Below are 27,283 nucleotides of genomic sequence, written 5' to 3' on the forward strand. Positions count from 1 at the left end.
CCAACTATCTCCCATCACATACATCACTTTGCCTCGGCCACCGAATGTCGTAGCTCCACGGCCATGAATGCAGCGAATCCACCAAATCCACCGTATCCATTCTTTCTTTCTTTGTCTCCCCGTTGGCGACAAACCGCTTGGCATGCATCCAGTCACCCCCGGATTGCCGCATAATCCCGGCACAGTGGCTATATCCGCACACAAGAAGCTTACCTTGACCCCTCACCTCCACGACCACATGCCGAACATGCCGAACACGCCGAGTTATACACCCTGCACACTGGCGCTCGTTTTCGAGAATCGCGCTTTCATGTCAAACACCAAACATGGCCCTCCCCCATGAAGTTTATTCTCTTGTCGCAAACCACCAGACCGTGACTTGGTTTGCTGCCACTTTTGCAGCGCTCGCAGCATGGATTGTTTACCAACGCTTCTTTTCTCCCCTTGCAAAAATACCCGGTCCCTTCTGGGCTAGTATTTCGAGGTACTGGATCACCAAACACTCATGGACGGGCGACCTCCATCGAACCATGATTGCGCTCCACGCAAAACACGGTAACCTTGTCCGAATAGCCCCAAACGAGGTCAGCGTCGCGGATCTCAACGCCATCAAGAAAATCTACGGCGCAGGGACCAAATTCCAGAAGAGTGATTGGTACAGTGTTTGGCAGGGTCGTCGCAAGTTTGATCTTTTCGCCGGCCGAGATGAAGCTATCCACGGCCAACACCGCCGCCTTGTCGCCAGGGCATACTCCATGGAATCGCTTAAGGACCTCGAGCCATACGTGAACGAGTCAATCGGCTTGTTTATGAGAAAAATGGAAGAGCGACAGGGAAGAGCGGTAGACATGGGCAACTGGGTCCAACTGTTTGCTTTCGACATTATCGGTGAAATCACCTTCTCAAAAGCGTTTGGATTTATGGACATGGGCGCCGACGACGGCTCGTTCCAAGCCATTGAAAAGGCGCTTCAATCTGCTTCCTGGGTGGGACAGGTGCCGTGGCTTTTCTGGCTCCACGACTATCTACAGCCCGTGATTGGAAATCACCTAGCTTTGACTGCGCGCAATGGATCCCTCCGCCAATTCGCTCTGCGAGAAACCGAAGGCCGCAAAGACAGAGGAACAGATCGCAAGGATATCCTCAGCAAGCTTTTTGCAGTCCACAAGGAGAAACCATTGCAGTTTGGCTACAACGACCTCGTCTCAATGGCTTCGTCCAACATCTTTGCCGGAAGTGACACGACGGCCATCTCGACTCGCGCCATTATCTACTACATCCTCAAAAATCCAAACGTCAAGCGCAAGCTGGTCGCCGAGATTGACGATTTTCACCGCCACGGAAAAATCAGTGACCCCGTCACGCTCACCGAAGCCGACAACATGCCGTATCTCCAAGCGGTCATGTACGAAGCACTGCGGATGCACCCTGCTGTTGGGATGAGTCTGCCCCGTGTAGTGCCGCCTGGAGGGACGGAAATCGATGGCACGTACATCCCTGCTGGAACTATCGTCGGTGTCAACCCCTGGGTTGTCCACCGGAACGAGCAGGTCTACGGTCACGACGCTGAAGCCTTCCGGCCTGAAAGGTGGCTGGAGAAGGAGAGCGACGACATGCATCGCTTCTTTTTCGCTTTCGGGGCTGGAGCCAGAACCTGCATTGGACGAAGTAAGTGGGCCACAACCAAAGCTTGAGGTTCTTACTGACAGTCTGCAGATATCAGTTGGATGGAGATGTCCAAGGTAATTTCGCTTTTGTTACCTAAGTTGGGGTTCTAGCTAACATTCTGTAGCTGATCCCGACGCTGTTCCTGCGCTATGATCTGCAGCTTGTGGATCCGGAAGCTGAGTGGACCGAGGATTGCCGGTATGAATTCCGTTGGGCCAGCGTGAAGTCTGAATGTAGTCCAAGCGAAGCAATACTGACCATCATGACAGGTGGTTTGTCATTCAAAAAGGCGTTCACACAGTTTTACGTTCGAGAAAGTAGGATTGAGTTTGTCCAGGGGCACTCTCATATTGGGATGCCCACACTTTTCAAGAACGCTGAGTCCGTCCTTGTGACGCCAGACCCAATTGTGCGAATTGACGGAACCGGGCAAAATCTCATTACAACCCACGGCTTCCCCTATTCCAAGACAAGATCCTGCATCAATGTACAATTTGCATCAAACCCCCGCATTCATATTCAAGCAAAGCCACTCACTTAAAGCCATCTCATCCGCTCACGCGCCTCATTGCCCAAAACTGCAACATACACCCCTTAGGCTCAAACGGCACGTAGTTGTGATCAAGCTCCATCTCGCTGTACTCAATCTCCCACTTAGACCCGGTCCGCTGCCCAATCTCATCCCACAGCATCCTCCACGTCTCCTCAGTGTGGCGATACGCCGTCATGCCCTCTTTCCCGCTCTTGTGCGGGATCTTGTCGGCATACTCACCGGGGGTGTGGCAGCCAACGTGGCGGCCGACCATCAAGGCTCCCGGGACGGGCCGCAGCACGTTGACAAGGCGCTCGCCGACTTTGAGCTGCTCGGCGCGCGTAAAGAGGTGGAAGTAGAAAGACGCGTGGATGATGTCGATGGTGCCGGCGATGCCGTCGGGCGGCGGCATGGTCAGTGGGCTCGACGCGGCCGTCACGTCGGCTGCGATGAAGCGCACGCCGAGCCGTGACTCGTCTTTGAAAAGCGAGTAGCCGACTTGCCAGAAGTCGTCCGAGAGGTCGGTCGCGACGAGGTTCGAAGGTGGTGCGCCGTCTTTGATCTTTTTTTTTTTTTCCTGGTGCGTCAGATGGCAATGAATGGTTTGGTGGTCGTGGGGAGGGGAGCCGCCATATCAAAGGGGCGCTCATTCAGAACGGTAATGACTGACCAGTCTGCGAAGGTCCTGGCCGAAGGCACAACCGACCTCGAGGTACTTTTGGCCGTTCTTGACGCGCTCCAGGATCTCGGGGTATGCGGCAGAGCTGCTGATGCCGCATTCGAGAAATTTCCATTTTCCGACACAGGGGTACGGAAAGACTTTCCACGCCTTGTCTCTCTGCGCAGGCGTTATGACATGTCAGCGTGATGATTTCCCTCACCTCGCTCCCATTTTCCCCACATCAAACTGACAGGATGACGGATAAAGCATGAAGACATTGTACAAACGGTAAAGAAATGGGCGCCGACTTCGATTCGAACAAACGCGCCAACACATGCGCTTTTGCGCTTCAATGGCGGCACAACCGAAAAGTTGCAAACCAAAAGTGGCATGGGATCGCCTCGCCACATCTCCAAGCCCCCGTGCCACAAAAGATGGATAGTTTTGACGAGTTATAACCCAACAATGCCTAGCAGGTGCACTACCACGTGCGCTTTTGGGGCACAACGCCTGAAGCCAGCTCACCAAAGAATTGAAAAAGGCAAAGAACATGACGTGGTGGGCAGCTTGTACCAATGGTTGGAGTTGGCGACGCACCTGCTCCGTGACGTGCTTCAAGACTTCTTGCTCCGGGATCCCGCTATGATGAATCAGAATGTCGTATGTGGCCATTTTCTTGAGGCGCTCCGGGTCGATATCTTTTTCGTAGTAGTATGGCGGTGGGTCTGGTCCCAAGCACATGTTAGCAACCTTTTGGACACTTTCCTTCGGAGCCTGCCTGTTGTTGCGCTCAACGGCGGCGGCGGCGGCGGCGCCGAGTTGTTAAGAAATCATCGTACCGTCAGACCAGGCGCCCTCGCACGTCAGAGGCGCCAGGTCGCTCGCATTGTTGTGTGCGTCGAAGTCTGCCATTTTGCTTGCTTGCTTGCTTGCTTCCATCTCGTGCGCAAAATCTTTTCCCAATTCGCCAATTCCAATGTCAAGAGCTTCTCCAACAAATAGCTCTTCACCTTTCTTTTCCGTTTGCCAAAATGATCAACGTCCAAATGCAGGAGGACGATAGGATGGAGGGCAGCTTATGAACTAGAGCAGAGCGAAGATACGCATGAGCTCAAAATGCTCATACAAAGATAGGTACTCTCCCGCCTGTTTTCAGCGTCAGTAACTTTTGAATGAAAGAACGCAAGATGGACGGGAGATTTTGTTTAGATACTGGGAGATAATGTTTACTCTTCCCCTTTAATATATAGCCTTCGAAAACTAACTGGCGCTGAAATCCGGTGGGAGAGTACGGAAAAGACGGCATTTAGACATTTCGACACCACACTGTCCAAGCCTTTTACTTCCTCTCCGCGACTCCGCTCCCCGCCATACAGGAACCGCGCCGCTCCTCTTCTTGCTACGCACGTCTGTATGTGGCGTGACCCCAGCGAGCGACGGCGGCAGTTGGTTCCGTGCCACTGTATGGCGCGGAAGCGCCTCCGTTGTTGTCGCGTAATCGGGAGGGAGGCCTGCTGGAGTCCTTTTGTTTCCCGGTTCTCCAGCGGCGGCGCTATTTGTGGCCGTATTGAGCCGTCTTGTCTACCTAGTAGTAAGCGCCGAGATGTTGCGGTAGGCCGATTTTGCCGGCTTGGAGTGGCAGAGGGACTGGAAGAAGAAGGAGAAGGAGGAGCAGAAGAAGGAGAAGAAGAAGAAGAAGAAACATTATTGTTGATATGGTGATATGGTACATGGAGACTAGACTGCGCTGCTTGCATCAGGATCGCACTGCGCCAGTGTTCTCCAACCCAATTCGGAGCTATAACTAGCAAACAGCAGTTAGACGGCCTCGTAACGAACGAAGCCCACAGTGTCTTCCACTGACATAACACGAGAAGAGAAAGACTCAGGCGACGCTCAATGAGGCATTTATTGCGCGAGAGGAGCGAAGCTTAACCGGGGTGGCAGGTCGTGCGGAAAAGCTAAGCCGTTTGGAGGATTGGAACTGTCGAATGCCACGGCGGGACAGTGCCAGATAACTTTGGATTCGTGATTGTAGGAAACAGCTCTGCTGAGGTGGTGACGCTTGGTCAGTGGAGGCACGAACTTGAAAGGGAGAGAGATAAGAATACAACCGGTTTCGTTGCTGTGCGAGTTTGCTGTTGTCGGTTTTCGAATCAACAGCGAGCATTCCATCAGTTGAACTGCATATCTAAATGCTCATCTCTCCTAATCCCATCATCACGAAGGTCTCGGAGCCATCTGAAACGAAGGGAATACCCACTCACTTCATATCCAGAACCACCAACCTCTACATGAACAAGCAATGCAGCTCATCCCACCCCTCCCCCTCCCACCCCGTCTCCGAACAAACGTAGCCCTCACCCCCTGATTTTCCCTTCTACCTCTCACACCACAACAAACAAACAAACAAACAGCGACAGCCCTGGAAGCGATGCCAGCTAGCCGAGGCTAGCCGCCACAACCGCCCGCGCCTCCCGCGCCTCCCGCTGCCTGCCGCCGCCGCCGCTTTGCGCCGCGTTGCGTCGGCCGGTCAAGGCTTAGCTGGTGGATTGCTGAGTGCTTGGTGCAGATTGGATGCAGGATGAGAAGGGGATGGAGCGCCGCTGCCAAGGTACATGTTTAAGCGTTTGTGGGAAGGGGGTTGGTGGGTCTGTTGGCATACGAAGGTTGGGGGATCCCAGAGAGTATCGTGGAGGGTCGCGTGACTGGATTGAGATGAATAAGGAAGGACAGTAGCAAGGGCAACAAACGGTTTATCAAACTGAAAACAGGTCGACGGGAAAGGAGGAGTAAAGGTCGAGTAAATGGTGAGAATGATCTCGTATCGCACTTCCCTCTCTTTTTCCAATCATGCCTCATATTCTCTATGCAATATGGATGTGACGGATGGATGCGACAAGAGACCAAGGTAGATGCACAGATGAGAACAAGAAGACAACACAACACCAGAGACATGCAGTGGCCACACAGTGCGGCAGCGCTACTTCATGACGACCAACCACGCAGCCGGATCCTCCAGACACGCCCTCACCACCTCGGCGCACCTAGCCACCATAGCGCCATCAACGACGCGGTGGTCCGCCGCCCAGCTCAATACAGCCTCGTCCCTCCTCACAACGCTGCCATCTGGTGCAAAAGCCGGGACAGCACGCGCGCGGCCAACGCCCAGGATGCCAACCTGGGGAGGCACAATGACTGGTGCGACAGCGCCGCCACCGATGCTGCCAATATTGCTAACAGTAAAGGATGGACCGGCTAGGTCAGCAGAGGCGAGCTTGCCGTCGCGCGCGAGGGCCGACAGACGCGCGATTTCGGCGGCCAAGCTGTGGATTGTGTGCGCCTGGACAGCGCGGACGACAGGGACGAGCAGGCCCGAGGGCGAGTCGACCGCGATACCAATGTCGTGCGAGGCTTTGTGGATGAGCTTGGGTGACGAGGGCGACGAATCGTCGACATGCGCGTTGAGGGAGGGGAAGTGCGTCAGGGCATGGGACACGGCTTTGAGGATGAATGGGAGCGCGGAGAGCTTAGGGCAGGGGGCTGGTGCGAGAGCGGTGCTGGTAGTGTTTAATCTGTGACGGAGGTCGTTGAGGGGCGTGAAATCAATGCTGTCTGTGTAGAGAAAGTGTGGAATCGAGAGGGACTTGGTCATTGTCTTGAACATCTGCCGTTGTATGGGCGTTAGGGGAACTGTGCGGTCCTCAGGGAGCGGACTGGGAGTCATGGCCGTGGTACTGGCTTCTGGAGGATTGTCTTTCGATGCAGCGTATCTCTGCACGTCCTCCTTGAGTACCCGCCCATCTTTTCCGGTTCCTTGCACGTCGGTTATTTCGATGTTGAGCTGCTTGAGCATATGCCGAACAGCGGGCGTAGCCAGATTGGCATATTTGCCACGAGCAGCCTTTTCCGAAGACTGATAGGGACGGATGGGCGCTTCCCCTGTCGACGCATCTGGAGCGCTTGCTTCTGAAGGTTGCCCCGATGACGTCGGTGACGCTCGGCCGGGTTGCGCGGACGCCTCTGGTTCTGGCGACTCCACGATTGCCGCGTCTGCGGCCGAAATTTCGCCTTGTATGTCGATATCGACCAATGGCTGCGACGGCAGTCAGTCTACACCGTGGTGATGCATCGCTGCCCAGGCAACTGACCTTGCCGACCTTGGCTACCTCATCGGCCTCATAGTGCAACTTCTTTATGACGCCGTCGAATCGAGAGGTAATCTGCTGAGTGGTTGGCACATGGTCTCCGGGCTCGGCAAAGTTTGTTTGGGCGGTTACTTCGACAGTGGCCTTATCCGACTGCACCTCGCAGATCTTGTCGAATTGCTCGACTCGGGCGCCTGGGCGGACAAACCATTGGATGACTTGACATTCGGTAATGCCTATTTTCATTAGCCCCTGCAGCCGACCGGAAAAGTAGGAAGGGGAGGGAAAACCTTCGCCAATGTCGGCCAAAAGGTAGGGCTTGACCACAGTGCGTCTGGCTGATGCGTGGAAGCAGCGTGCGGGGCAATGGCGGAGAGGCGCTGATGAGCGGAGAGGACGAGCCAAGAGAGGCGGTCTCGATGCCGGACGGAGGCCGGTGAAGAAGTGCCTCATGGTGAAGTGTTACTCATGAAAAGACAGCGCGGCAGATGGATATATCCCAGTTGGGGTGGGATGTCGGATGCGTCAAAGCCGACGGTAAGCGGGGCGCGGAGTGCGGACGAGCTGGGGCTGGGGCTGGGGCTGGGGTATATGCTGCTGTGGTGTGGAGAGAGGTGAGTCAGCATCAGATCGAGCCATTCCCTGTCTGCCCTGGTCCCGGAAACCCCTTGGTTTCTATTCCGTTCCTTGTCCTTGGCAGATGACACAACAAGGCCCGACGCTCGATTTGCACAGACAAGTGTCGACGTAAATTTAGGTACGTACTATGCTGGTATACCTGGAATTCCCAACGCCGTCCATGATCCCAGAGTGCGCCCATCATGCCATCGCTCAATGCTCGCCAAATGAGACAAGAATGTACCAAACAGAATTGCAACGAGGTAGGGAAAAGCGCTGTCATGGCGAGACCAGAGTGTCTCGCTTCAGCACTTCGGTGACAACCTTCAGGGCCAGCATTTGAACCTCGCTCATGCCTCCGCTGACGTCGACGCTCAACACGTCGCGCGACAGCTCCTCGTCATTTGGCTCTTCAAGACTTTCGAATTGGCTGTTGACCATGTTGTCCTTCATGTAGTGACCGGCGCGTGAGCGCACTCTTTGGAGCAGCAACTCCTTGGAGGCCTTGAGGTAGACGAAGTGAACGACGACGTTGGCGTTGTTGTAGGATGCGACGCGAATAACGTCGCGATATTTCTTCTTCAGAGCGCTGCAAGTGACAACGACTCCCGAGGCGCCAACATTGAGGTGCTTGACAGCCTCTTCGCGCAGCTGGATCAGCCAATCCCACCTATCCGCGTCGGTGAGCGGGATGCCGGCAGCCATTTTGTCAATGTTCGTCTTGGGGTGGAACTGTGGGGGGGATGAGTCAGCGCGTGCGGCGCATGGAGTCGGCAAGCGCAGTCAAGACCCACCTCGTCGCCCTCAATGTATGGAAGCTGGAGCTGGCCAGCCAGATATTTGGCCACGGTACTCTTCCCACAGCCAGCGGGGCCAGTGATGATCCAGATGTGGCGGTGGTGGGGAGTCGGGCGCACGCCGTTTGTTGTGGGGATGGCAGGAGACATGGTGTTGTTTGTCGGGGCAGAGCCATGGATGCCCGGGGTCTTGTCGTATGTCAACATGTTGTTGATGGATGGTAGTAGAATCCAGGGGCTGACTGAGAGAAGGTAAGACAGGACGCAGTGAAGAGGAGGATCCAACAGGAGCGATTGGAAGGAAGGGGAGGGTTTTTGGGTTAAAGAGTGGGAGAGGACGCGGATTCGCATTATGAAGGCATCCTTGGGCTCGTCCAGGGCAGTGCACGATGGGCAGCCAGTGCACGATGGGCAGCCAGCCGCAAGGGCGCTTGACATCACTGGCCTGGGCGGGAACCGTAAGCCGGGGCGAATAGGAGGCTATCGGCGTTTGAAGAGTGCAACAGTCTTGGCGTGGGGAGCGCAGGCAGATCTGTTGCATGGTCCTCCTGAGTTGCGAGGCTACTGTAATTGTTGCCATGGACAAAGTTTGGCGGAAGCGGAACGCTCTGGCCGGGTCCTGGAGTTTCTCGGCTGTGGTCTCTGAGAGAAAGTGTTTGTGGTGCCCTTCCATGTCCTGTCCTGTCCTGTCCTGTCCGTAGTCTGCGTGGGATGCCGCGTGGGGGTGCGGCCATCGGCAACCAGATTCCCTTGTTCTCGCTGCTCAGCTTAACTTAGGTTGGGACCGTACCTAGCACAGAATAGCGGCCGCCGCCGCCGCTGCCGCTGCCACTGCCGCTGCTGCTGCTGCCGCTGGGTGCCCTGGCCTGCACTACTCTCATCCGGAGCCTCCATGTCCAGCGCTGTGGCATGGCACTCACTGTGCTGCGTGCGACAAAACAAACGACGTGTCGCAAGTCGCGTGTCTGATATCGGTCGGGAATGTGCTGTGGGCCGTGAGACTTGGTCGCTGCTCGCACCATCAGCGTTTCGCCGTGTAAGGCTGAGACCGACTCGGGACTTCTAGAAACACTGACGGGACGAAAAAAACACATGCACACTCCGTCTGCGCCACTGCACCGCCGCTCCCCGGATAAACACTTCTCCCGCAGCCACACCCAGTCTCTCCAGCTCCTGTGCTCCCGCCCGCCGCCGCCATGCACCAGTAGCTCCGCTGCCTGACGTTCGAGCTACCGCGCTGGTCCACTTGCTCCAAACTGACCCTTCAACCTCTTGTCCTCCGCCGATCCCAAGAATCGACGCGCTCAGAACGCGCCTAATCTATCCGACCGCCTCTCCCCACGACTCAACCCCCACCACCATGTCCCTCTTCTTCTCCACCCCCGTCGACATAGACATTGTCCTCGAGGACAGCGATGAGCGCGCCACCGTCGACGTCAAGCTGGACAAGAACCGCAGGGAAAAGGTCCCCCTGTACATGGATGGAGAGTCTGTCAAGGGTCAGGTCACCATTCGCCCCAAAGATGGCAAGCGGTTGGAGCACATGGGCATCAAGGTCCAATTCATTGGCACCATAGGTTCGTTCCCCACGCTTCCCCAACATCTGCTGCTAACTCCTCCCCCAAGAAATGTTCTTTGACCGCGGTAATCATTACGAGTTCCTCTCGCTTGGCCAAGAGCTCGCCGCCCCGGGCGACCTGCAGCACCCCCAGACCTTCGACTTCAACTTCAAAAACGTCGAGAAGCAGTACGAGTCATACAATGGCATCAACGTCCGCCTACGCTACTTTGTGCGCGTCACCGTCTCGCGGAGAATGGCCGATGTCGTGCGGGAAAAGGACATTTGGGTCTACTCCTATCGCATACCCCCAGAGACCAACAGCTCCATCAAGATGGACGTTGGCATCGAAGACTGCCTACACATTGAATTCGAGTACTCCAAGTCAAAGTACCATCTCAAGGACGTCATTGTAGGGAGGATCTATTTCCTGCTCGTGCGATTAAAGATAAAACACATGGAACTATCCATAATTCGTCGCGAGACAACGGGGGCCCCGCCCAATCAGTACAACGAGAGCGAGACATTGGTGCGCTTCGAGGTTTGTACAATGCTCACCGACTTCTACACATGCGCTGATTCAAACTATAGATCATGGACGGTTCTCCATCCCGAGGTAAGCTTCTTGGCGCCACTGACGCGACTCTAGCTTACATGTACAAGGCGAGACCATTCCCATCAGACTCTTCCTGGGCGGTTTCGACTTGACCCCCACGTTCCGCGAAGTCAACAAGAAATACTCGACGCGCTACTACCTCAGCTTGGTCTTGATAGACGAAGGCAAGCAACCCCAGCTCAACGCCTGGCCCATACTGACGCCGAGCAGACGCGCGCCGCTATTTCAAGCAATCGGAAATCGTCCTCTTTCGCCAGGCCCCCGAAGGTCTTGCCGCTGCCGTGGCCCAAAACCAACAGATTCAGCAGCCATGAGTTGTGGGCCGACAATCTCCGCGAAAACAAGACATCCCACTTCGTCCCTGCGCCAACCCTGGGCACACATGGCAAGGGTCCGAGTGCGAAATGGGAACATTTGACCTGATCAACGCCTCGGGCTAGACTTACTTTTTTCCAATGAGGCACCAGCTGCTCAATGCATGCACCCCACACGACAAACCAAACACTTGATCTGACTCTGACTCTCCGACCCGACCGACCCCGCTTGTCTACCCGTCCGCTCATCCGCAACAGTTTCTTCATCTGGACACTCTACGTATACCGATTCTCATAGTGTCGGGGAGCGGCAGCGTGGCTTCCTCTCTTCGCATCACGCAGCAGCAGCAGCAGCAGCAGCAGCAGCAGCAGCACCACCACCACCACCACCACCGCACCTTTCCCAGTCTACCAAAAAGACAAAGAGTCGTTGGTCGGTTCCGTGTATCAAACTACCTCGAGGCCATTGGCAGAAATAATACCACACCACGAATAATGTCATATCCTATCACGAACGCAACCATGTTGTGTTCCCATCATTCCGAGGTCATTCGTTAGCCCGTTCCGTGTGCAGAGTGCGTGATCTCAAGGAGCAATTGTCCACAGGCGAGAAGAGAGCGAGCTGATCCGATTCGCCTCGTGTCGAGTCACCTGCTCCCCCATCTACCCGGCATCTGGCCCATCCGCCTGCCTGCCCACCTGCGATCCACCTGGCTCCCGGCACGCATCGCCGCCCCCATTCACACGCCCCTACTTCATGATACAGGCAGGCCCAGTCCAAGCCCACCACCAGCTCGCTGCCTAGACGTCGGAGCGGACGACAAGACGCGCAGGCAGAGTCCACGCACCGCACCGCACCGCACCGCACCTTGTGTCGTCGTCCTCGTTGCCCTTGCCAATGCCAATGCCCCCCTCTGCCCTTACCCCGCCTTGTGCTGACCGACTTTCGTTCGCTGATTGGCCCTGATTGACGAGCCAATGAACCATCCGAGCCGGGGACAGACGCAACGGTCGAGGATAGAATGACGGATGGACGGACGGCCTTACCTGACCTAATACCCGCGCTCGCCCGCCTGCCCGCCGCATCGTCGTCGTCGTCGCTTCGTCCCGCCCGCCGCGAACGCGCATTTTCCGCCGTTCTTCGGCTTGCGGCGTTTTTGCGGGCGGCACCGTTGCTGGCTGCCGATCCGTTCGTTGCTGTGTCCTGCCCCTGCGTCGGGAACTCACTCGTCTGCTACCTACCTACTTACCTACCTGTTTCGGAAGTTGTTCGCTCGCTCGTGATGGACGGTTATCTGCCAGTCATCATCATCATCTTCTTCTTCTTCTTCTTCGCCGTCGTCTTTCTTTCTCTCTCGCCTGTGTACATCCGTATATCTACGATGGATACATCCCGTTTCTCCGTCTGTTTTTCATCCCACGCGCTTAGACGTCGAGTTGTAGGCAAGGCAGGAAGGGTGTCGTCGATTGGCGTGGGGGAGCGAGATAAGATATAGGTACCTACCACCTAAGGGTATTGTTGATTTGTGCAAAGCAAACTGCGGACCGCGTCGGTTGCGCGGCACGGCACGCAGGAACGCTGCTGCTCTGCCTCTTGGGACAGCGCCTGGCTGGTCGTCGGGCTGCCCGTCTCTGTTTGGAGTCTGCGTCCCGTTGTTGGTTCTTGAGCAGTCTCGTATCGTATCTATCCATCTGTCTGTCTGTCTGTCTGTCTGTCTGTCTGTCTGTAGTCACGGGATGAGACGATCCGGGCACTTCATGGATGTGAGTGAGGCAAGGGCCGGGTGGAGAGAGTGGGATAGAGATGAAGCTCACAACGTATATCAAAGAAGGGAGAACGAAGCCGTAATTGTCGCTGTGCCGTGAGGACCGGCTATTCGGATGTAGACATGGATTTGGTAAGAAGTGTTCGCCTGGCCGCAAATCAAGACTTTGGGCAGTAGTTGGAAGATGGGGTGGACGAATGGGATAAGTGCTTGAGTATCTAGGTGGAGCGTAGTCGAGAGAACCATCTCACGGCAGGCGTGTTGAATGAATTTGCTGCATTCGTTTCTGTCTCGCTTTCATTGTGCTGCTGCTGCTGCTGCTGCCGCTGCTGTGAAGAGCCTTCCTTATCCCCATAGTCCCGTCACTTGACACGTCTGCTTCGTGGGCACACGAAGCACGCACGCACGCCTTCTAGAAAAGGCAACTATTTACTTGCGTGTAAATGTCCACACAAAGTACACTTATGTATTGGATGGGGTATCTCGAAACAAGAAACACGATCAAACGCGGCGGCGATCGTCGTGCTGCCGACTGTACAAGGACCACATTAATCAGAAGAATTTGACGCCCAGCGAGTCGTCGCTACCAAAGATTTGCGCCTTGCCGCGCTTGACCAGCACCTGCAGCGATTTCTGGAGCAGCGAGGCGTCCATGCCGTGGAATTCTGCGTTGGTTTGCGCGGGTCAGACGAGGAATGTGTGAGATTGGAAGCTTGGAGGATGGGCCACATGAGTTGGGAAGGGGGAGGGAGCGTAGAGCCGTACGTACCTTGAGATGCTGTGGCGTCGCTTTCGGTGAGTTCGTAGAGGGTGAGGACCGTGTTTTTCTGGCCTGTTGCGTCGACCTGTAGGGAATACAATATCAGTCCATCTTCTAGATGCAGCGATTCATGGGATGAGTGGAAAGATGGACGCCAATTGCCTGCCGTCTCCCAAAACATGCAGAGCAATCCCCCGTGAGCAATCTTCCAACAACGAAAAGAGGACCAACTTACCCAGCCCTCCAACACTCCCGCCCACTCCTCCGGCCTGCGCCAATATATCCACACCCTCCCAGACGCATTACCTTCTCCCGCCGAACTTCTCCCCCCCGCACCCCCACCGACCACGCCCAACCCCCCAACCAACGAGGCCGCCGCACCACCCGCACCACCACCGCCGCCGCCGCCGCCGCCGCCACCACTACCATCGGCAGCCCCATCGACCCACTCGGCCCTGTACCCGCCTTCGGCGCTGGCCATGTACGAGATGACGGCGCGGGCGTCCTGCGCGCTGAGCCGCTTGCCGATGCGGCGGTTCCAGAACAGGTCCGACTCGAGCGCGTCGACCAGCGACAGCGCGAAGCGCCGCTGGTGCCGGCAGTATGATTGGATGAAGGCCGACCACGATGCTAGCTGTGATGTGCGCGTGCTCAGCACGGGTTGGAGCGTGAAGAAGGGCGGGAAGCTGTAGTGCGGCGGGTAGCTGAAGGACGGGGAAGTGTTGTTGTTGTTGTTGTTGTTGGAAGCGGTAGGGTTGGGCGATGTTGATGTTGTCGGTATGCTGCTGGTGCGCAGGTGCGATGATGGCGATGGTGAGTATGGTGGTTGCGGCGTTGTGCTGGTCATTTTCGAGGTGTGGTGGAGGTTGGGTTGCGGTCGAGGCTATGTCGATCGTGGGCGAGAGATATGGCGGGACTGAAGCTGCCTGTCGATATTCTCCCTTCTCTTGCTTTGCGAAAGTCGTGCTGCAAATCGGGGTGTTTGCGTTGGATGTGGTTGGAGTTAAGCTGCGGCGCGTTCGTGTTTCGACGTCGGACGCGTGCCGAAGCTTGTACCATGTTCGTCATCAAGTGCACGGTCCGCTCTCTCCAACGACCACGAGAGAATTCGCGTCTTTTTGACATGACTTTCCAATGGAATTTGGCTTGATCTTCATCAATCATTTCGCATGAAGCTAGAATCTTCAGAGTATAGGCATATCTTACAGTTCATCTGAAATATGCCTTACTTCACATCAAGGTTTCAGAATACCACAAAAGGTTGACACAGTAAAATCGCTTTTGTTCGTTTATGCAGGTCGATGCTGCAGATAGATGCCATGATGCCTTTAAAACACAAAACCCCCTGAGGTTGAAATATCATTCCCAAAAAAAACCCATCCAAATACACCGCCTACTCGTTGCTGGGGTACGTAACCTTCTCCAGGGGCACAAACTCTTCCTTAATTGCCCTCATGCTCACAAACCGGCTAAGCAAGTTGCCACTGCCCGCCTTGTCGTTGGTGCCCGATGCCCTCGCACCGCCAAACGGCTGCTGGCCGACAACCGCGCCGGTGCTCTTCGCGTTGACGTAAAAGTTGCCGGCGGAGTTGCGCAGCGCCTCCTCAGCGAAGCGGATGGCGTAGCGGTCCTGTGCAAAGATACTGCCGGTCAGGGCGTAGTCGGTTGCGGAGTCGATCGTCTTGCAGATGTTGGCAAAGGCGTTGGGCGCCGCGTCGTCGTACACGTGGGCGACGAGGACGGGGCCAAAGAGTTCACGCGAGAGGAGGGGGTGCGCCGGGTTGCGCGTCTCGTAGACAGTCGGGTGAATGAAGTAGCCCTTAGAAGAGTCGTGCTTGCCACCGACGACAAGCTTGAGCTCAGAGTCGTTCTTGGCCTCATCAATGACCGAAGAGAGCTTCTTGAACGAAGCGTCGTGGATGACGGGACCAATGAAGTTGGAGAAGTCGTTGGGAGGACCAATCTTGAGCGCTGAGACCTCGTCGATGATTTGTTGCTTGAACTCTGGCCAGAGCGAGGCGGGCACGTAGATGCGCGAAGTAGCGCTGCACTTTTGGCCCTGGAACTCAAAGGCTCCACGGACCGTCTGCTTGACGGCATTGCCAATGTCGGCGGAGGGGTGAATCAGGTGGAAGTTCTTGCCGCCAGTCTCGCCGACAATGCGGGGGTAACCTCTGTATCCGCCCTCGGCGACACGCGAGGCAATTTGGCCGTAGAGACTGCGGAAGACGGCGGTACTGCCGGTAAAGTGCAGAGCGGAGAATTCGCGGTGACCGAGAACAACCTTGGTGACTTCCTGGGCGTCACCAGGGACGAACTGAATGACGTTGGGTGGCAGGCCGGCTTCCAGGAGGATCTTGTAGAGCAGCCAGTTGGAGAGCATGGCCGAGGGAGATGGCTTCCAAACAACCACGTTGCCCATCAGAGCAGGGGCTCCAGGCAGGTTACCAGCAATGGCAGTGAAGTTGAAGGGGCTGATGGCGTAGACAAAGCCCTCGAGCGGGCGGTATTCGACACGGCTACTCCTGTCAATTTCATTCCTGAAAGGTGCAATCGTGGAGAACTTACTTCCACACACCAGGAGCGTTGTGCACGGGCTGCTGCGCATACATCTCCTGGGCGTATGAGACGTTGAACCTCAAAAAGTCGCAGAGCTCAGCAGCAGAGTCAATCTCAGCCTGCCATGCGTTCTTGCCCTGTCCGACCATGGTGGCGGCCATAATGTCATATCTGTATTTGCCAGAGATCAAGTCGGCAGCCTTGAGGAAAACAGCGGCGCGGTCCGCGAAAGGGAGGGCCTCCCACTCAGGCTTTGCCTTGAGTGCAGCATCAATTGCGGACTGGACATTTTCCGAAGTGGCATTGGAGTAGTTGGCAATGACGTCGGCGTGCGAGGAGGGGTTGACTTGAGTGTGGGTGCGGGAGCTGGTAATCTGGATTGGATCCGTCAATCTCTAGTTGCCATGAATTCGTCGTACTTCGCACCTGCTTGCCGCCGACAAAGGCGGGAATGTCGATGGGTCCCTGCTTCTTTATCCGCTCAACGGCGTCCTGGAGCTTTTGGCGGTCGACGGAGCCCTTGATGTAGTGTTTCTGGTCCAATGCGTTAGCTCGGTGTTGTTTGCATCATTATCGAGAGAATTGCTCACGTTGGGCTCGTTGTCGACCTTGGGGACCTTGAAGGTAGCCAGCGTCCCCGCGTTCCTCACGGCGCACCGTGATGGCCATTGCGCAGCCAGCATGCGGGGCCGCGAAGCCGTCGCGAACTGGCCGAACCTTTGAAGCTGACGCGTAGAACCCATCATCATGAAGGCGAAGAGACAGGTCAGACGGTGCTAAAACTCGCCTTTTGCACAGCGAACGGAGATGGTTTTGTAGTAGCTCCAGAAGTATAAATTCGTCGGCTAGTGTCGGATTTGGCCATAGCTCCCAGCTGCCCTCAATCCGCCGACACCGGCATACTGTCCGTCATCTACAAATGGGCTGATTGGCCAACTCGCTCCATGTTACGTCTGAGTTGACGGCCTCGTGGAGATCATGCAAATCAGCCGGCCAGCCAGGCGAGCCTTGAGCAAACCCTGTGGTTTTCGCATGGGAGCGGATACATCGACAACTTGTCAAATCATAGCATTGTAAAAGCCCAGCCTGACTGAGCTACTCGTTTAATTTTGAACCGATTTTTCTTGAACAGTGCCCGCCTTAGAGCATCCAGTCTGATCCAACGCCAAACACCTTTTGTGCTTTTATGCCCAAGTCTCATCGCAGTCATTCCATCAAGCCTCCATGGCCTCGCCCTGGGTATCCGCATCATCTCCCCACAATCCATCGAGCTTGAACTCTGCTGCCCACTCCGTGACAATCTGCTTGTGGTCACCGGCCGGGGCTGGGGCGCCGTCAGGCGTTGTCACGGCCAGCGACGCGTCAGGTGCCAATTGCAACGTCGGCGCGTCCATCCACCCCTGGATCCTGCCATCCCGCCAGTCTGTAATAACGGTCAGAGCAGCAGCGTGCAAGTTCGGCACGCCTCCCTTGCCAAGACGACCGCGCTTCCGTGCCACTTGCACAAGGAAGTCGGTTGTGAGTTCGCCGTCTGAAGCCATGAGCGCAGGGAGCTGGTAAACTGCCAGGAGTTTGTTGAACATGTCTTCCGTCTTCGAAAGACGCTGGAGGAGGAGATTGACAGCGGGGACTGGGTCGTCAATTTCCTTGGGAGGAATGGCATTGAGCAGGACCAGGCGCGCCTGCTCTTCGGCCTTTTGAGCATTGTTGTGGGACGATGGGAAGACGATACCAGGGGAATCGATGAGCTTGAGCTTGCTGTCTAGCTTCACCTCACGGAGGCTGGTAGTCACGCCGGCTTCAGCACCTGTGGGGCAGGCCGCTTGGCGGTTGCCAATGCGAGAAGTCAAGGCGTTGATGACGGATGACTTGCCGACGTTGGGGTAGCCAATGATGCCGACGGAGATGGCCCTCTTCAGCTGCTTGGACTGGGCGTACGACTTGAGCGCCTTGAACAGAGCCTCGGACGTGCCTTTGACAGTGAGCTGTTTGTGGTCAAATGTTCGAGCGTTGGGCGCAGGGTTCGAGGCGCGGAGAGGAAGCGTGGGAAAGTAGCGGCGGAGGTGCGTGAGCCAGGCCTTGAGGGTTGGAGGAGGGATCAGATCAATCTTGTTGAGGATGAGAATGAGACGCTTGTTGCCCGCCTCTGCTGCCATAACCTGGCGCTCGACCTCTTTTGACCTGGTGCCCTCGGGATCTCGGGCGTCCAAGACGTATAGGATGACATCGGCCGCTTCCACCACTTGTTTGAAAACCTTGTCGTATGCTTTTCTCGAGGAGTCTTTCCGCAGAGATGTTTCGTCATCGTCCATGGCGTTCCAGCCATCGTCGTCCTCGTCCATCTCGTCGTCGTCGTGTTGTGCTTCGTACTCTGCTGCGCGAGCTCTAGCAGATGCGATCAGGGCGGCCATGGGATTCGAATCGTCCTGAGAACCGTCAGCCAGTCTACTTCGTCCCTTGCAGTCAACTGACATACCTCATCCATGGCGTTGTCGTCATCTTCCTCCAAATCAAACATGTCATCCTCATCGTCGTCTTCCATTTCCTCGGCGCCATCCGCAGCGCCGGCCTTTTTCTTCTCAGCCTTGCGCATCCTAGCTTCTTCGCGGCGCTTGGCCTGTTTCTCCTCCTTCAATCGCTTCTCCTCCTCAATCTCGGCCAGAATCTTGTCCTTGAACGGGAATAGGTTAGGGATGCCGGGGTCCTTTTTGACCTTGGACCTCCATTCAGGGTTCTGCAAAAGCTGTAAGCATTTTGCGAAAATGATAGCGACTCAACAGAAGGGTATCGCGCACCTTCTTGGCCTGCTTCCGCTCTTTGCGCTGCTTGTTGGCAGAAGCCTTTTCGATCTTGTGGCGCAGGCGCACAGGAACGCGCTTCGACTTGGGCTCTAGAAAAGATTGTCAGCACGATCACCAAAGGGCTAGATCGCACGTTTACGTACTTCCGACCTTCATGGCGTGTTGTGGCAGATTGCGGGTTCTGGTCGCAAAAGTGAATTGTTGCTCGAAATTTTGGCCGGACTTGGGCCAAGATTTGGCGGATAAACGCCGGTCTGGCCGCGGCCCAATCACATGCACCGTCCCCACCAAGGCCCTTAGACCCGTCGGATTGGCGGGACGAGAGCGCGTCAAGCCACCATTTTGGCTTTTGGCTCTCGGATAGCTCGACCGGAGACGACTTTGTTATTTTGGCGGTGCGCTTGAGTTAGCTTGCAGCCCGCGTGGGCTGAGAATCACGGCAGATTGACCGGTAACGGACGGCCGATTTTGTCAGACGAAGAAAAGCAGGCTTTCGTCGAGAATGGCAAGCCTCATGCAGGAACAGTCGACTGTTGACGCGTCCAGAGACGAGACGAGACGAACGAACGAACGAACTCGTGGCGGAGAACGCGCTCGGCCCGCGCCGCCCTTGAGCTTTGCTTGGCCACCATCGACGCGTTGCCCAAGAAGTTGGACGCGATGCTTTAGCAGTCAACGTGATCTGTGGGCGCACTACTTGGGTTGGAGTGGCCAGAAGCTCGGTGGCTTTGCGTGATCCAACAATGACGGTTGACTGGTCGACCTGACAATGCACTGGAATCCGACGGTGCGTAGGGCTGGCGGACCGAGCAGACTCGACCTTGGACCCTCGCAGCAGCCGGCGGGTGGAGCCACGATGCCGAAGGAGCGACGGGACTGTCCTTTGTGGGAGGATTTCCAACAACAGCAGCGCTTCCGCCGGGGCCATTTCGGACACGTCTCTATAAGATGACAGACGTCAATTACCCCAGTCCCTGCTGCACAAAGCCTCGTTACAAGTCCGTCTTGCGCCTCCCGGGTCCTCTGCCATCCTCCGGCTATTTTCTCTCATCTCCACAGCCATTCCCACCCCCTCGGTTCCTGCCATGCTAAGCGAATCCCGATTCTCGGCACCTCCCGAGGTCCACGACTTTGTTGGCTTGGTAAGGCCCAGCCAGAGTCGCTCATCATGGCTTGCTCGGGACCAAGCTGACCTGACGGGCCCCTATAGCTGTGGGACTGTGATGGCACAATTATAGATTCGACGGCCGCCATTGTCAAGTACTGGCACAAGTAGGTCATGATGCCTGCTCCTACTAGTGCCGGTGGCCCGAGTGCTGATTTGCCGTATGCAGGATGGGGAAGCTGCTGGGAGTAGATCCCAATACCATTCTGGAGACTTCGCATGGGAGGCGGTCAATCGACGTAATAAGGATTTACAACCCAAGCCTCGCCACATGGGACTGTCAGTCGTGGCCTCTTGGTGCCCCTAATGATGTGAGAATTACTACATACATACTGACACCAAGCTGGCAGATGTGTCGTCGATGGAAGGCACAATCCCAAAGGAATTTGGCCAGGACGTTGTGGAGATTCCCGGCAGCCGAGACCTGTTGGGCAAGCTCGAAGCAGCGGGAGCACCATGGGCGATTGTGACATCGGGCACGAGGCCTCTGGTGAAGGGATGGCTCGAGAGGCTCGAGCTGGCGCAGCCAAAGCACGTCGTCACGGCCGAGGACGTGGTCCACGGCAAGCCCGACCCGGCGTGCTACTTGCTCGGGGCGGAGAAGCTCCAGCTGCCGTCGGATTCACGGTCAGAGGTGCTGGTGTTGGAGGACGCTCCGGCTGGAGTGAGGGCTGGCAAAGCAGCGGGCTTCAAAGTGGTTGCACTGGCGACGACACACGATGTTGATCAGCTGAAGGAGGCCGGGGCGGACTGGATCGTAGGCGACGTGCGGAGCATGACGCTGAGGGGATACGACAAGGAGAGCGGGCGAATCACCATTGAGATTGGCAACGCCTGGCAGGGCTAGAGATCAGGAACAGGAGCACCCGAGGGAGGGAGGGCTGTCGTCATGACGCGTGGGTCGGGGTTTAGAAATTTGGTTTTGTCCGGGCGCGAGGTGGGAGGAATCGATTCGGCGTGGGTTGCATTGCATCAGGTGCATTCATGTATGTAGACTGCAGGATATTTCTAGAAGGGTTACAGCGCATTGCTTGGACATGATGAGGTTTTCTTTCCCCTTGCGTTGGAGACACGAATCAAAAGATGAACAAGAATTGATCAGTTCCGTCAGTCAGTCAGCGCGGGGCCCTGTCGACGGGAGATGACGAGGGGGGCAGCGAATCAGAATGGAAGCCGACGGCTGGGCTGGGGAGCTGGGTGGGTGGATGGTGGTGAGGTGCCAGGTGCCAGGTGCCAGATGGCAGATGGCAGATGGTGGTTATGGTCGGGTCGGCAGCTGGCTGGTGTTGGGCGGAGGCTGAGGGTCTGGCGCTGGGAGTTGGGCAAGGAAGGTGATGGGATGGGATGGGCAGCTGCAAGGTACATACAGGTAGCTAGGTTGGAGCAGGACCCCTTGACCGTGCTTGAAGGCGCTGCGCAAAGAAAAGGCGATGCGACGCGATGACAAGAATACCCACATTACCTTACACCTACCACTGCCAGCCCAGTGACGACGGGAGGGAAAAAGGCACATGTTGACCCGAGCGCGGGCGTGGCGTTGCGGCGGCGGCGGCGGCGGAGGCGGGCAAATTCGCTCCTCTCTGGGCTCTCTGGGCTCTCTGGGCTCTCTGGGCTCTCTCTCTCTCTCTCTCTCTCTCTCTCTCTCTCTCTCTCTTCCTCTCCCGCTCTGCGGCTGCGCTGCGCTGTGCTGCGGGCTGCCATCCATTGCTGGTCCTGGTCCTGGTCCTGGTCCTGGTCCTGGCCCTAGCCCCGGGCACACGCACACGCACACGCACACATCCCTCCCTCCCTCCCTCCCTCCCCAGTCGTCCTTCCACTCGACGGCTCTCGCTAAAGCCAGCCCAAGCTCAGGTCGGTCTCGTCGCTCGCTCTCTCTCTCTCTCTCGTCTCGCCTCGTCTCGTCTCGTCTCGCTCCCAATCAGCCCTCCTTTCTTGCCGTCCTTTCTCCCTCGACCAACCTTTCTTTACTGCTCGTCGTCGCTCGTTCCTTCCCATTTTGTCCCAAACGTCCGCTTCCGACTCTTCCCCCCGTTCAACTCCACTCCCTCGACTAAGCCACACCCACTGCCAACCTGACCCTCCCTCCCTCCCTCCCTCCCTCCCTCCCTCCCCTCGCCCCGTACGCAGCCTTGCCCTCCACCTTACCACCACTTGCTCCACTCCACCAGAGCCGCGATCCGACAACACCACCATCGGCCATCATGGCCCAGTACGCTGCCGCCATGGCCTTTCATGGCGCCCCGAACCCGCCCGACCAGCTTCACCACCCAAATCACCCTCACCACCACTTGATCAAGGTCTCGTCCGAACCAAACGTCAGGCTGCCCCAGCATCCCATGCACCCCCACCCCGTCTGCCAGGAGGCCAAACCGCGCCTGACAAAGGAGCAACACGACATTCTCGAGGCACACTTTCAGCAGCAGAACAAGCCGAGTACTTCGACAAAAAAGGGCTTCGCCGAGGCCCTGGGCGTGCCCCTGGAGAAGATCAACGTAGGTTGCCGGATATCGCGTCAGGGTCCACTCCGCTTCCCGTGCTGACAATGCTCAGAACTGGTTCCAAAACCGTCGCGCAAAGGTTAAGCAGGAATTGAAAAAGGCCCAGGCGCAGCGAGACCAGCTTGAGCAGCAAATGCAGCAACAGATGCAGCAGCAGCACCAGCACCAGCACCAGCAGCCCCAGCAGCACCAGCAGCCGCCGCCGTCGCCGTCGCCGCCCCAACTCCAACAGCCACCGCAACAGCAGCACCAGCCTCACCAGCCTCACCAGCCTCAGCAGCAATCGCAACAGCTTCCTATGCGGCCCATGATGCAGGTTCCCCAGCAGTCGCAACCTCAAGACTTTTACGCCAACTCCAACATGACCTCGTCCTCGCTGCCCGGCAATGGATTCGCCGTCGCTCCCTCTCCAGAAATGGGCATGCCCCAAATAGCGACCCAGGACTACAGCAGTCCGCACGGACACGCCTTGCAATCGATATCGGAATCGACTCAGCCAGGATCCTACGACGGCATCATGGCCTCCTTGGCCCGCGCCGGCTACGACGTGCACACCACCAACGGCCTCTCCATGTCGCAAAGCCTTCCTATGGATGCCCCTTTTATGGCTTCCGATCCCGCGGGCCTTTCCAACATGTCGGAGGATCAGCTTCAATTTTCCGACTTTCACGGCCCGGCCGATCTTCTTGGTGGGGGCTTTGGGGGAATGCCTGGCGGGGATTTTGAGTTTGACGCCCTCGCCTCATCCGCGCCAGCCTCATTTGCCCGTAAATCCTTGTCCACTTCCGCTTCGCCTTGCTCCGGTCCGCAATCTCTCAACAATGCCAACTCTTCGGCGACGTCTTTGCAGTCCGGTTGGATGGACGACGGAGGCGCCACTCCGTCCAACCAAATCGCCCACGAACGGTCAGGAAGCATTGATCCGACAGATACCCAATGGATGCAAAATTTTGGTCAAGAAATGTATCATCACAGCAACACGTCGAACCAGACGCTCATGTCGAGCGCACCTGATTTTAACCACCAGTTGGGCTTTGCGGATGATTCTGCCAATAACGACTCTCCCGCGGGGCTCCTCAGCCAGTCGATGAGCAACGTTGACATTCAAGGGCCCGGCTCCGACATGGTCTTCAAACATGACCAATCCTCGAGCATCGCGGCGCGGAGGCAAAGACCACGGCCTGCGGCATTGGGCCAAGCATCGTTGCGCAGTGCATCGTACAGTGGCGGAATGCCTTCTTCTCCCGGCGCTTCCAATCAACACCTCAAGGCCAACATGCGCGTCCGCAAGACTCGCTCTACCGGGCTGTTTAGCGGTGGCGGGCGCATTCAGAAACCAATGCCAGGGCCTCCTCAGCGTTCGCCCCTCCAGTTTGCTTTCAATGACGATGTGCTCTCTGGATATGGCAATGCCAACATCAATGGCCCTCCCATGGCAAGAAGCGCGTCGCTGGCTCCACCTACGCCTCTGACACCAGGTGTTCCGACCTGGAGCTGTCCACCAGGGAGCGCCGGCATGCATAGCCACGAAGACCTCAGCCAGGTCGATGCGCCAAGTTCAGCTTTTAGCATGGCTCCTTCGACTTCTGTCTTTTCCAGCGCATCGCCGCCCGAGACCCCACATTCCTTGATATCGCTGATGGCGGCTCGGCCGACTTTCAAAGACACGCCTCCGCAATCTGCTCCTGCAACTCAGCAGAGCTTTCCTCGGAGTTTGTTCGTACCTCATCCCGCGATTGGCGAGCCTCAGATGGACCACCACCACTCTTTCCGCAGACCGTCGATGCCCGAGGCCGGCATGTTTCAACCTGGCTTTGACTTCCCCATGCATCCCGGCGTGCCCATCATCAACACCGGCGAGATGGATCTAGCCCAATCCATGCAATTTGCGCAGGACCCGTCTTCAATGGATAAGCAGATGCACCTGGGTCCCGATATGCATCACATGCCTGGAAACATGCAGCAGGACTTGTTTGTGCATCAGTACTCGCCGCCAGATCCGCCTGGCTTTGGGGGCAATGCGCCTAGGCGGCGCGAGTCTCAGCCAAAGAGCTACATTTTTGCGAATCAAACTCCTGGCGACTTCAAGGCTTGAGCGCGCTCTCGTTTTTGCATGCCAAAGAGGCTTTTCTTATTGACAGACTCGGACCATTTCGAACACGGCACGAGCATCTTGGTTGTTGATGTCTCTGCACATTTGTTTCTCTCACGGATTTGGCCTCCTGGATATACCCCGGCTCTGGAGGCGAGCCGATCTGCGAATACTTTTGCAGCTCCGAAGCTGCTGTTTGTCGCATTACTTGATTGATCTTTCTGCCAAAATCTTTTCGCGGCCTTGTCTCCATGGTGTTCTCTGGGACGGTGGCAGCGTCGGCGTCGGAGCTTGTTTGAATCGATGATCCGTCTGTACTTCTTCAGCCGGAGCGAGCGACAACGGCCATTGTCCACCATCTGACTCGACTCGATGCGTTTGGATCAGCTTGATGCTTTGATACGTTCATTGCTACTTAATACGCCAATCCGGGGCCTTTTCCCGGCGCGGACAGCTTCGACGCGAATTAGACGGGAAAGGGAGCGGTTTCTTTTCCTGCTTCGCTCTCCAGAAGCGCGTTCTCGGGCCTCCTCACGGATCAGCTCATCATTCGTTGATTTCGGCGTCTGGAGACAGTGTCTACTTGTCTCCCTCACTCCCTGAACAGTCATTACAATACTCGACTTTAATATTAATGCGACGATTTCCTCAACCTTTTTTCGGCTAATCTTTTTCAAAACAGACAGACGAGAAAGACAAATGGGTTTCAATTGTCTGCAAGTTTTGCCAACCAACATCCAGTACATTGTTTAATATGTTCAACACCTTTCCCTCGATTGGGTCATTTCTTTGCTCTCTGCGGCGGCATGGTCTGGCTATCTAAGCACAACAGTTTTACGTTTCTTTCATCCACCACATTTTCGCACGGTCCTGGACGGGTTTGATATGGAGAAAGAGCCGTGTTTACAAAAAATGGGTCATCAGTATTGGCTGGACCGCACACAATTTTCGGCTATGGGATGGAATTGGATGGAGCAAGACGGGGCTGTCTCCCCCTCTCGGCTTGTGAGAGCTTTTGGAGTTTTGTTTGCTATTTTTGGCTTTTCCTCTTTCCTTTTTTGAAAGTCTTGCAAGTGCTTGCTATATTCATACACACAACTGTATGTTTTGAGAGAAAGAGACGAGATGAGACGAGGAGGACACGTTGGGGTAAAACGAAGAAGAAGAAGAAGAAGAAGAAGTGCCATCATCACTCCTCCGTTTCTCGTTACGGTAGGGAAGGCCACCTGCGCTCCTGGCCGGCCGGTATGTACGGTATATCGTCATTGCTACTTGCTAGATTACCTGAAAAGTACCTCCCACCTACATACCCACCTACCACCTACCAACAATATAAAAGGCCGGTCCACCAAGTTTCCTGACATGGTTTTTTTTCTGCGTGTCGCTGCATCTTCCTCTTCCTCATCTTTCCCTCACTCCATCGTCGTCATGTCACTGCCATGCAACTCTCTAGCTACAATGTACAGGCCACGTAGCCACATCAAGCAGCTGCATGGCATTGGGCTCGAACGGTGGTCGGGCGAGTAGCCTATTCTGTTCTGTTCGCGCCAAGGTAGGGCAGGTTGGCAGGCAGTTGGGCAACGTCGACGAGCTACTGTAGCTACATGTGTCATGTCATGCCATGCCATGCCATGCGACGCGATGCAAGGCAAGGCAAGGCAAGGCAAGGCAAGGTCAGGCAAGGTCAGGCAAGGCAAGACAGACAAGCCGGTCGTCGTTCGCGCGGGCGCGGGCGCGGGCGCGCGGGGAAAAACGAAACAAACATACAAACAAACAAACAAACAGACAAACATGTCTGTTCGTTTTTGTCAGCTGCATGTGTGTTTCTTTGGGTTTGGTTTACGGTGCGCGCGCGCGCGCGCGCGTGTGTGCTGTGGCTAGGTAGCTAGATAGCTAGATAGCTAGATACTGTAGGTAGCCAAGTGAGGAGGTGGCTAGGTAGCTAAGGTAGTTAGTCGGGCGAGCAAGGTACGTAGTTGGAGTTTGTCGGGTTGGTCTCGCTGAGCCGGCTGCTCGGGCATGCAGCTAGCTGTGTAGATAGGTAGGTAGGTAGGTAGTGTAGTGTAGTGTAGTATTGTGCGAACTGCGCTGTTGGCTATGTGCCTAGATGACTGACTACTTGGGTACCCTAGGGAAGTAGGTGTTTGTTTGGCTGCCTGGGTGCATACACTTGTTGTCCCTTTCTGCTGCATACCAATCAATCTACATAGCTATCTATATGGCTGCCCTACCTACTTACACGGCCGCACTCTTCTGGGATCAGGTTAGGAAGGTACGGTAGCTAGCATGTACCTAACGTGCAAACCCCAACCTCCCCCCTTTTTTTTTTTTTTTTTTTTTTTCCTACTCGCTCGCTCGTCCCACCGGGCACACTACTATCTACCTACCTACCTATCTAACTACCTACTTGCGCGGCATGACGAAAGCGCGGGGTACTGTGCCAGTAGGTAGGTAGGTAGGTAGGTAGGTAGGCAGGCAGCTTTTCTTCCTTCTACAAAAGAATGGAATGCTTCTTGTGCGCGTGGCGCTACTCACTGGTGTTGTCCATGTGTATGGGCATATGTACATGTGTAATTACTGCGATGGTGTTTGCTCCCTTCCTTTTTCACCTCTTTATTTGGCTATCCGCCGCCCCCCTCCTTTGCTGTCGCTCCTCTTTCTCCTGCAAGGTAGGTAGGTTGGCTACATGCTTGCTGTGCCAAGGCATTTAGACATGGACGGACCGGTTGA

General features: G+C 56.1%; 10 protein-coding genes across 10 annotated transcripts; 4 read left to right on the plus strand and 6 right to left on the minus strand.

Annotated features, from left to right (window-relative positions):
- Nucleotides 1-197: 197 nt before the first annotated feature.
- On the plus strand, nucleotides 198-2,302 carry IWZ02DRAFT_23388 (cytochrome P450 family protein). The gene is made up of 3 exons (XM_066762981.1): nucleotides 198-1,668; nucleotides 1,717-1,742; nucleotides 1,793-2,302. Exons 1-3 carry the CDS (start codon nucleotides 327-329, stop codon nucleotides 2,207-2,209), a joined length of 1,785 nt encoding a protein of 594 aa, XP_066627295.1. The 5' UTR covers nucleotides 198-326; the 3' UTR covers nucleotides 2,210-2,302.
- On the minus strand, nucleotides 1,924-3,773 carry IWZ02DRAFT_504861 (uncharacterized protein; the record flags this gene model as incomplete). Its single annotated transcript, XM_066770367.1, has 4 exons — nucleotides 1,924-2,762; nucleotides 2,871-3,038; nucleotides 3,459-3,586; nucleotides 3,701-3,773. 4 exons carry the CDS (start codon nucleotides 3,771-3,773, stop codon nucleotides 2,217-2,219), a joined length of 915 nt encoding a protein of 304 aa, XP_066627296.1. The 3' UTR covers nucleotides 1,924-2,216.
- Nucleotides 3,774-5,844: 2,071 nt separating this feature from the next.
- On the minus strand, nucleotides 5,845-7,462 carry IWZ02DRAFT_486795 (2-oxoacid dehydrogenases acyltransferase-domain-containing protein; the record flags this gene model as incomplete). Its single annotated transcript, XM_066769297.1, has 3 exons — nucleotides 5,845-6,957; nucleotides 7,013-7,245; nucleotides 7,300-7,462. 3 exons carry the CDS (start codon nucleotides 7,460-7,462, stop codon nucleotides 5,845-5,847), a joined length of 1,509 nt encoding a protein of 502 aa, XP_066627297.1.
- A 131-nt stretch (nucleotides 7,463-7,593) lies between these two features.
- Nucleotides 7,594-9,321, minus strand: IWZ02DRAFT_439960 (P-loop containing nucleoside triphosphate hydrolase protein). Its single transcript, XM_066766804.1, has 2 exons — nucleotides 8,422-9,321; nucleotides 7,594-8,359 (listed from the first exon to the last, which is right to left on the minus strand). The coding sequence occupies exons 1-2, from the start codon at nucleotides 8,860-8,862 to the stop codon at nucleotides 7,907-7,909; spliced, it is 894 nt and encodes a 297-aa protein (XP_066627298.1). The 5' UTR covers nucleotides 8,863-9,321; the 3' UTR covers nucleotides 7,594-7,906.
- A 316-nt stretch (nucleotides 9,322-9,637) lies between these two features.
- Nucleotides 9,638-11,079, plus strand: IWZ02DRAFT_23408 (vacuolar protein sorting-associated protein 26B-A). The gene is made up of 5 exons (XM_066762983.1): nucleotides 9,638-10,001; nucleotides 10,051-10,523; nucleotides 10,574-10,598; nucleotides 10,646-10,762; nucleotides 10,809-11,079. Exons 1-5 carry the CDS (start codon nucleotides 9,785-9,787, stop codon nucleotides 10,910-10,912), a joined length of 936 nt encoding a protein of 311 aa, XP_066627299.1. The 5' UTR covers nucleotides 9,638-9,784; the 3' UTR covers nucleotides 10,913-11,079.
- Nucleotides 11,080-12,939: 1,860 nt separating this feature from the next.
- Nucleotides 12,940-14,520, minus strand: IWZ02DRAFT_412386 (putative vacuolar protein-sorting-associated protein). The gene is made up of 4 exons (XM_066765730.1): nucleotides 13,859-14,520; nucleotides 13,674-13,744; nucleotides 13,448-13,523; nucleotides 12,940-13,343 (listed from the first exon to the last, which is right to left on the minus strand). The coding sequence occupies exons 1-4, from the start codon at nucleotides 14,283-14,285 to the stop codon at nucleotides 13,231-13,233; spliced, it is 687 nt and encodes a 228-aa protein (XP_066627300.1). The 5' UTR covers nucleotides 14,286-14,520; the 3' UTR covers nucleotides 12,940-13,230.
- An 85-nt stretch (nucleotides 14,521-14,605) lies between these two features.
- IWZ02DRAFT_439972 (Aldehyde/histidinol dehydrogenase) lies at nucleotides 14,606-16,804 on the minus strand. Its single transcript, XM_066766805.1, has 4 exons — nucleotides 16,588-16,804; nucleotides 16,424-16,531; nucleotides 16,007-16,371; nucleotides 14,606-15,957 (listed from the first exon to the last, which is right to left on the minus strand). Exons 1-4 carry the CDS (start codon nucleotides 16,744-16,746, stop codon nucleotides 14,832-14,834), a joined length of 1,758 nt encoding a protein of 585 aa, XP_066627301.1. The 5' UTR covers nucleotides 16,747-16,804; the 3' UTR covers nucleotides 14,606-14,831.
- A 347-nt stretch (nucleotides 16,805-17,151) lies between these two features.
- IWZ02DRAFT_23900 (nucleolar GTP-binding protein 2) lies at nucleotides 17,152-19,079 on the minus strand. The gene is made up of 4 exons (XM_066763047.1): nucleotides 18,942-19,079; nucleotides 18,793-18,887; nucleotides 18,474-18,731; nucleotides 17,152-18,423 (listed from the first exon to the last, which is right to left on the minus strand). The coding sequence occupies exons 1-4, from the start codon at nucleotides 18,952-18,954 to the stop codon at nucleotides 17,212-17,214; spliced, it is 1,578 nt and encodes a 525-aa protein (XP_066627302.1). The 5' UTR covers nucleotides 18,955-19,079; the 3' UTR covers nucleotides 17,152-17,211.
- A 630-nt stretch (nucleotides 19,080-19,709) lies between these two features.
- On the plus strand, nucleotides 19,710-20,957 carry IWZ02DRAFT_23889 (glycerol-3-phosphate phosphatase). Its single transcript, XM_066763046.1, has 4 exons — nucleotides 19,710-19,940; nucleotides 20,009-20,070; nucleotides 20,133-20,242; nucleotides 20,314-20,957. The coding sequence occupies exons 1-4, from the start codon at nucleotides 19,884-19,886 to the stop codon at nucleotides 20,808-20,810; spliced, it is 726 nt and encodes a 241-aa protein (XP_066627303.1). The 5' UTR covers nucleotides 19,710-19,883; the 3' UTR covers nucleotides 20,811-20,957.
- Nucleotides 20,958-22,299: 1,342 nt separating this feature from the next.
- Nucleotides 22,300-24,556, plus strand: IWZ02DRAFT_369328 (uncharacterized protein; the record flags this gene model as incomplete). The annotated part of the gene is made up of 2 exons (XM_066764424.1): nucleotides 22,300-22,455; nucleotides 22,514-24,556. 2 exons carry the CDS (start codon nucleotides 22,300-22,302, stop codon nucleotides 24,554-24,556), a joined length of 2,199 nt encoding a protein of 732 aa, XP_066627304.1.
- Between the last annotated feature and the right edge of the window lie 2,727 nt (nucleotides 24,557-27,283).

This window comes from Phyllosticta citriasiana (genome assembly GCF_038021145.1).
Source record: "Phyllosticta citriasiana strain CBS 120426 chromosome Unknown IWZ02scaffold_1, whole genome shotgun sequence".
In the NCBI taxonomy this organism is placed as follows: domain Eukaryota; kingdom Fungi; phylum Ascomycota; class Dothideomycetes; order Botryosphaeriales; family Phyllostictaceae; genus Phyllosticta; species Phyllosticta citriasiana.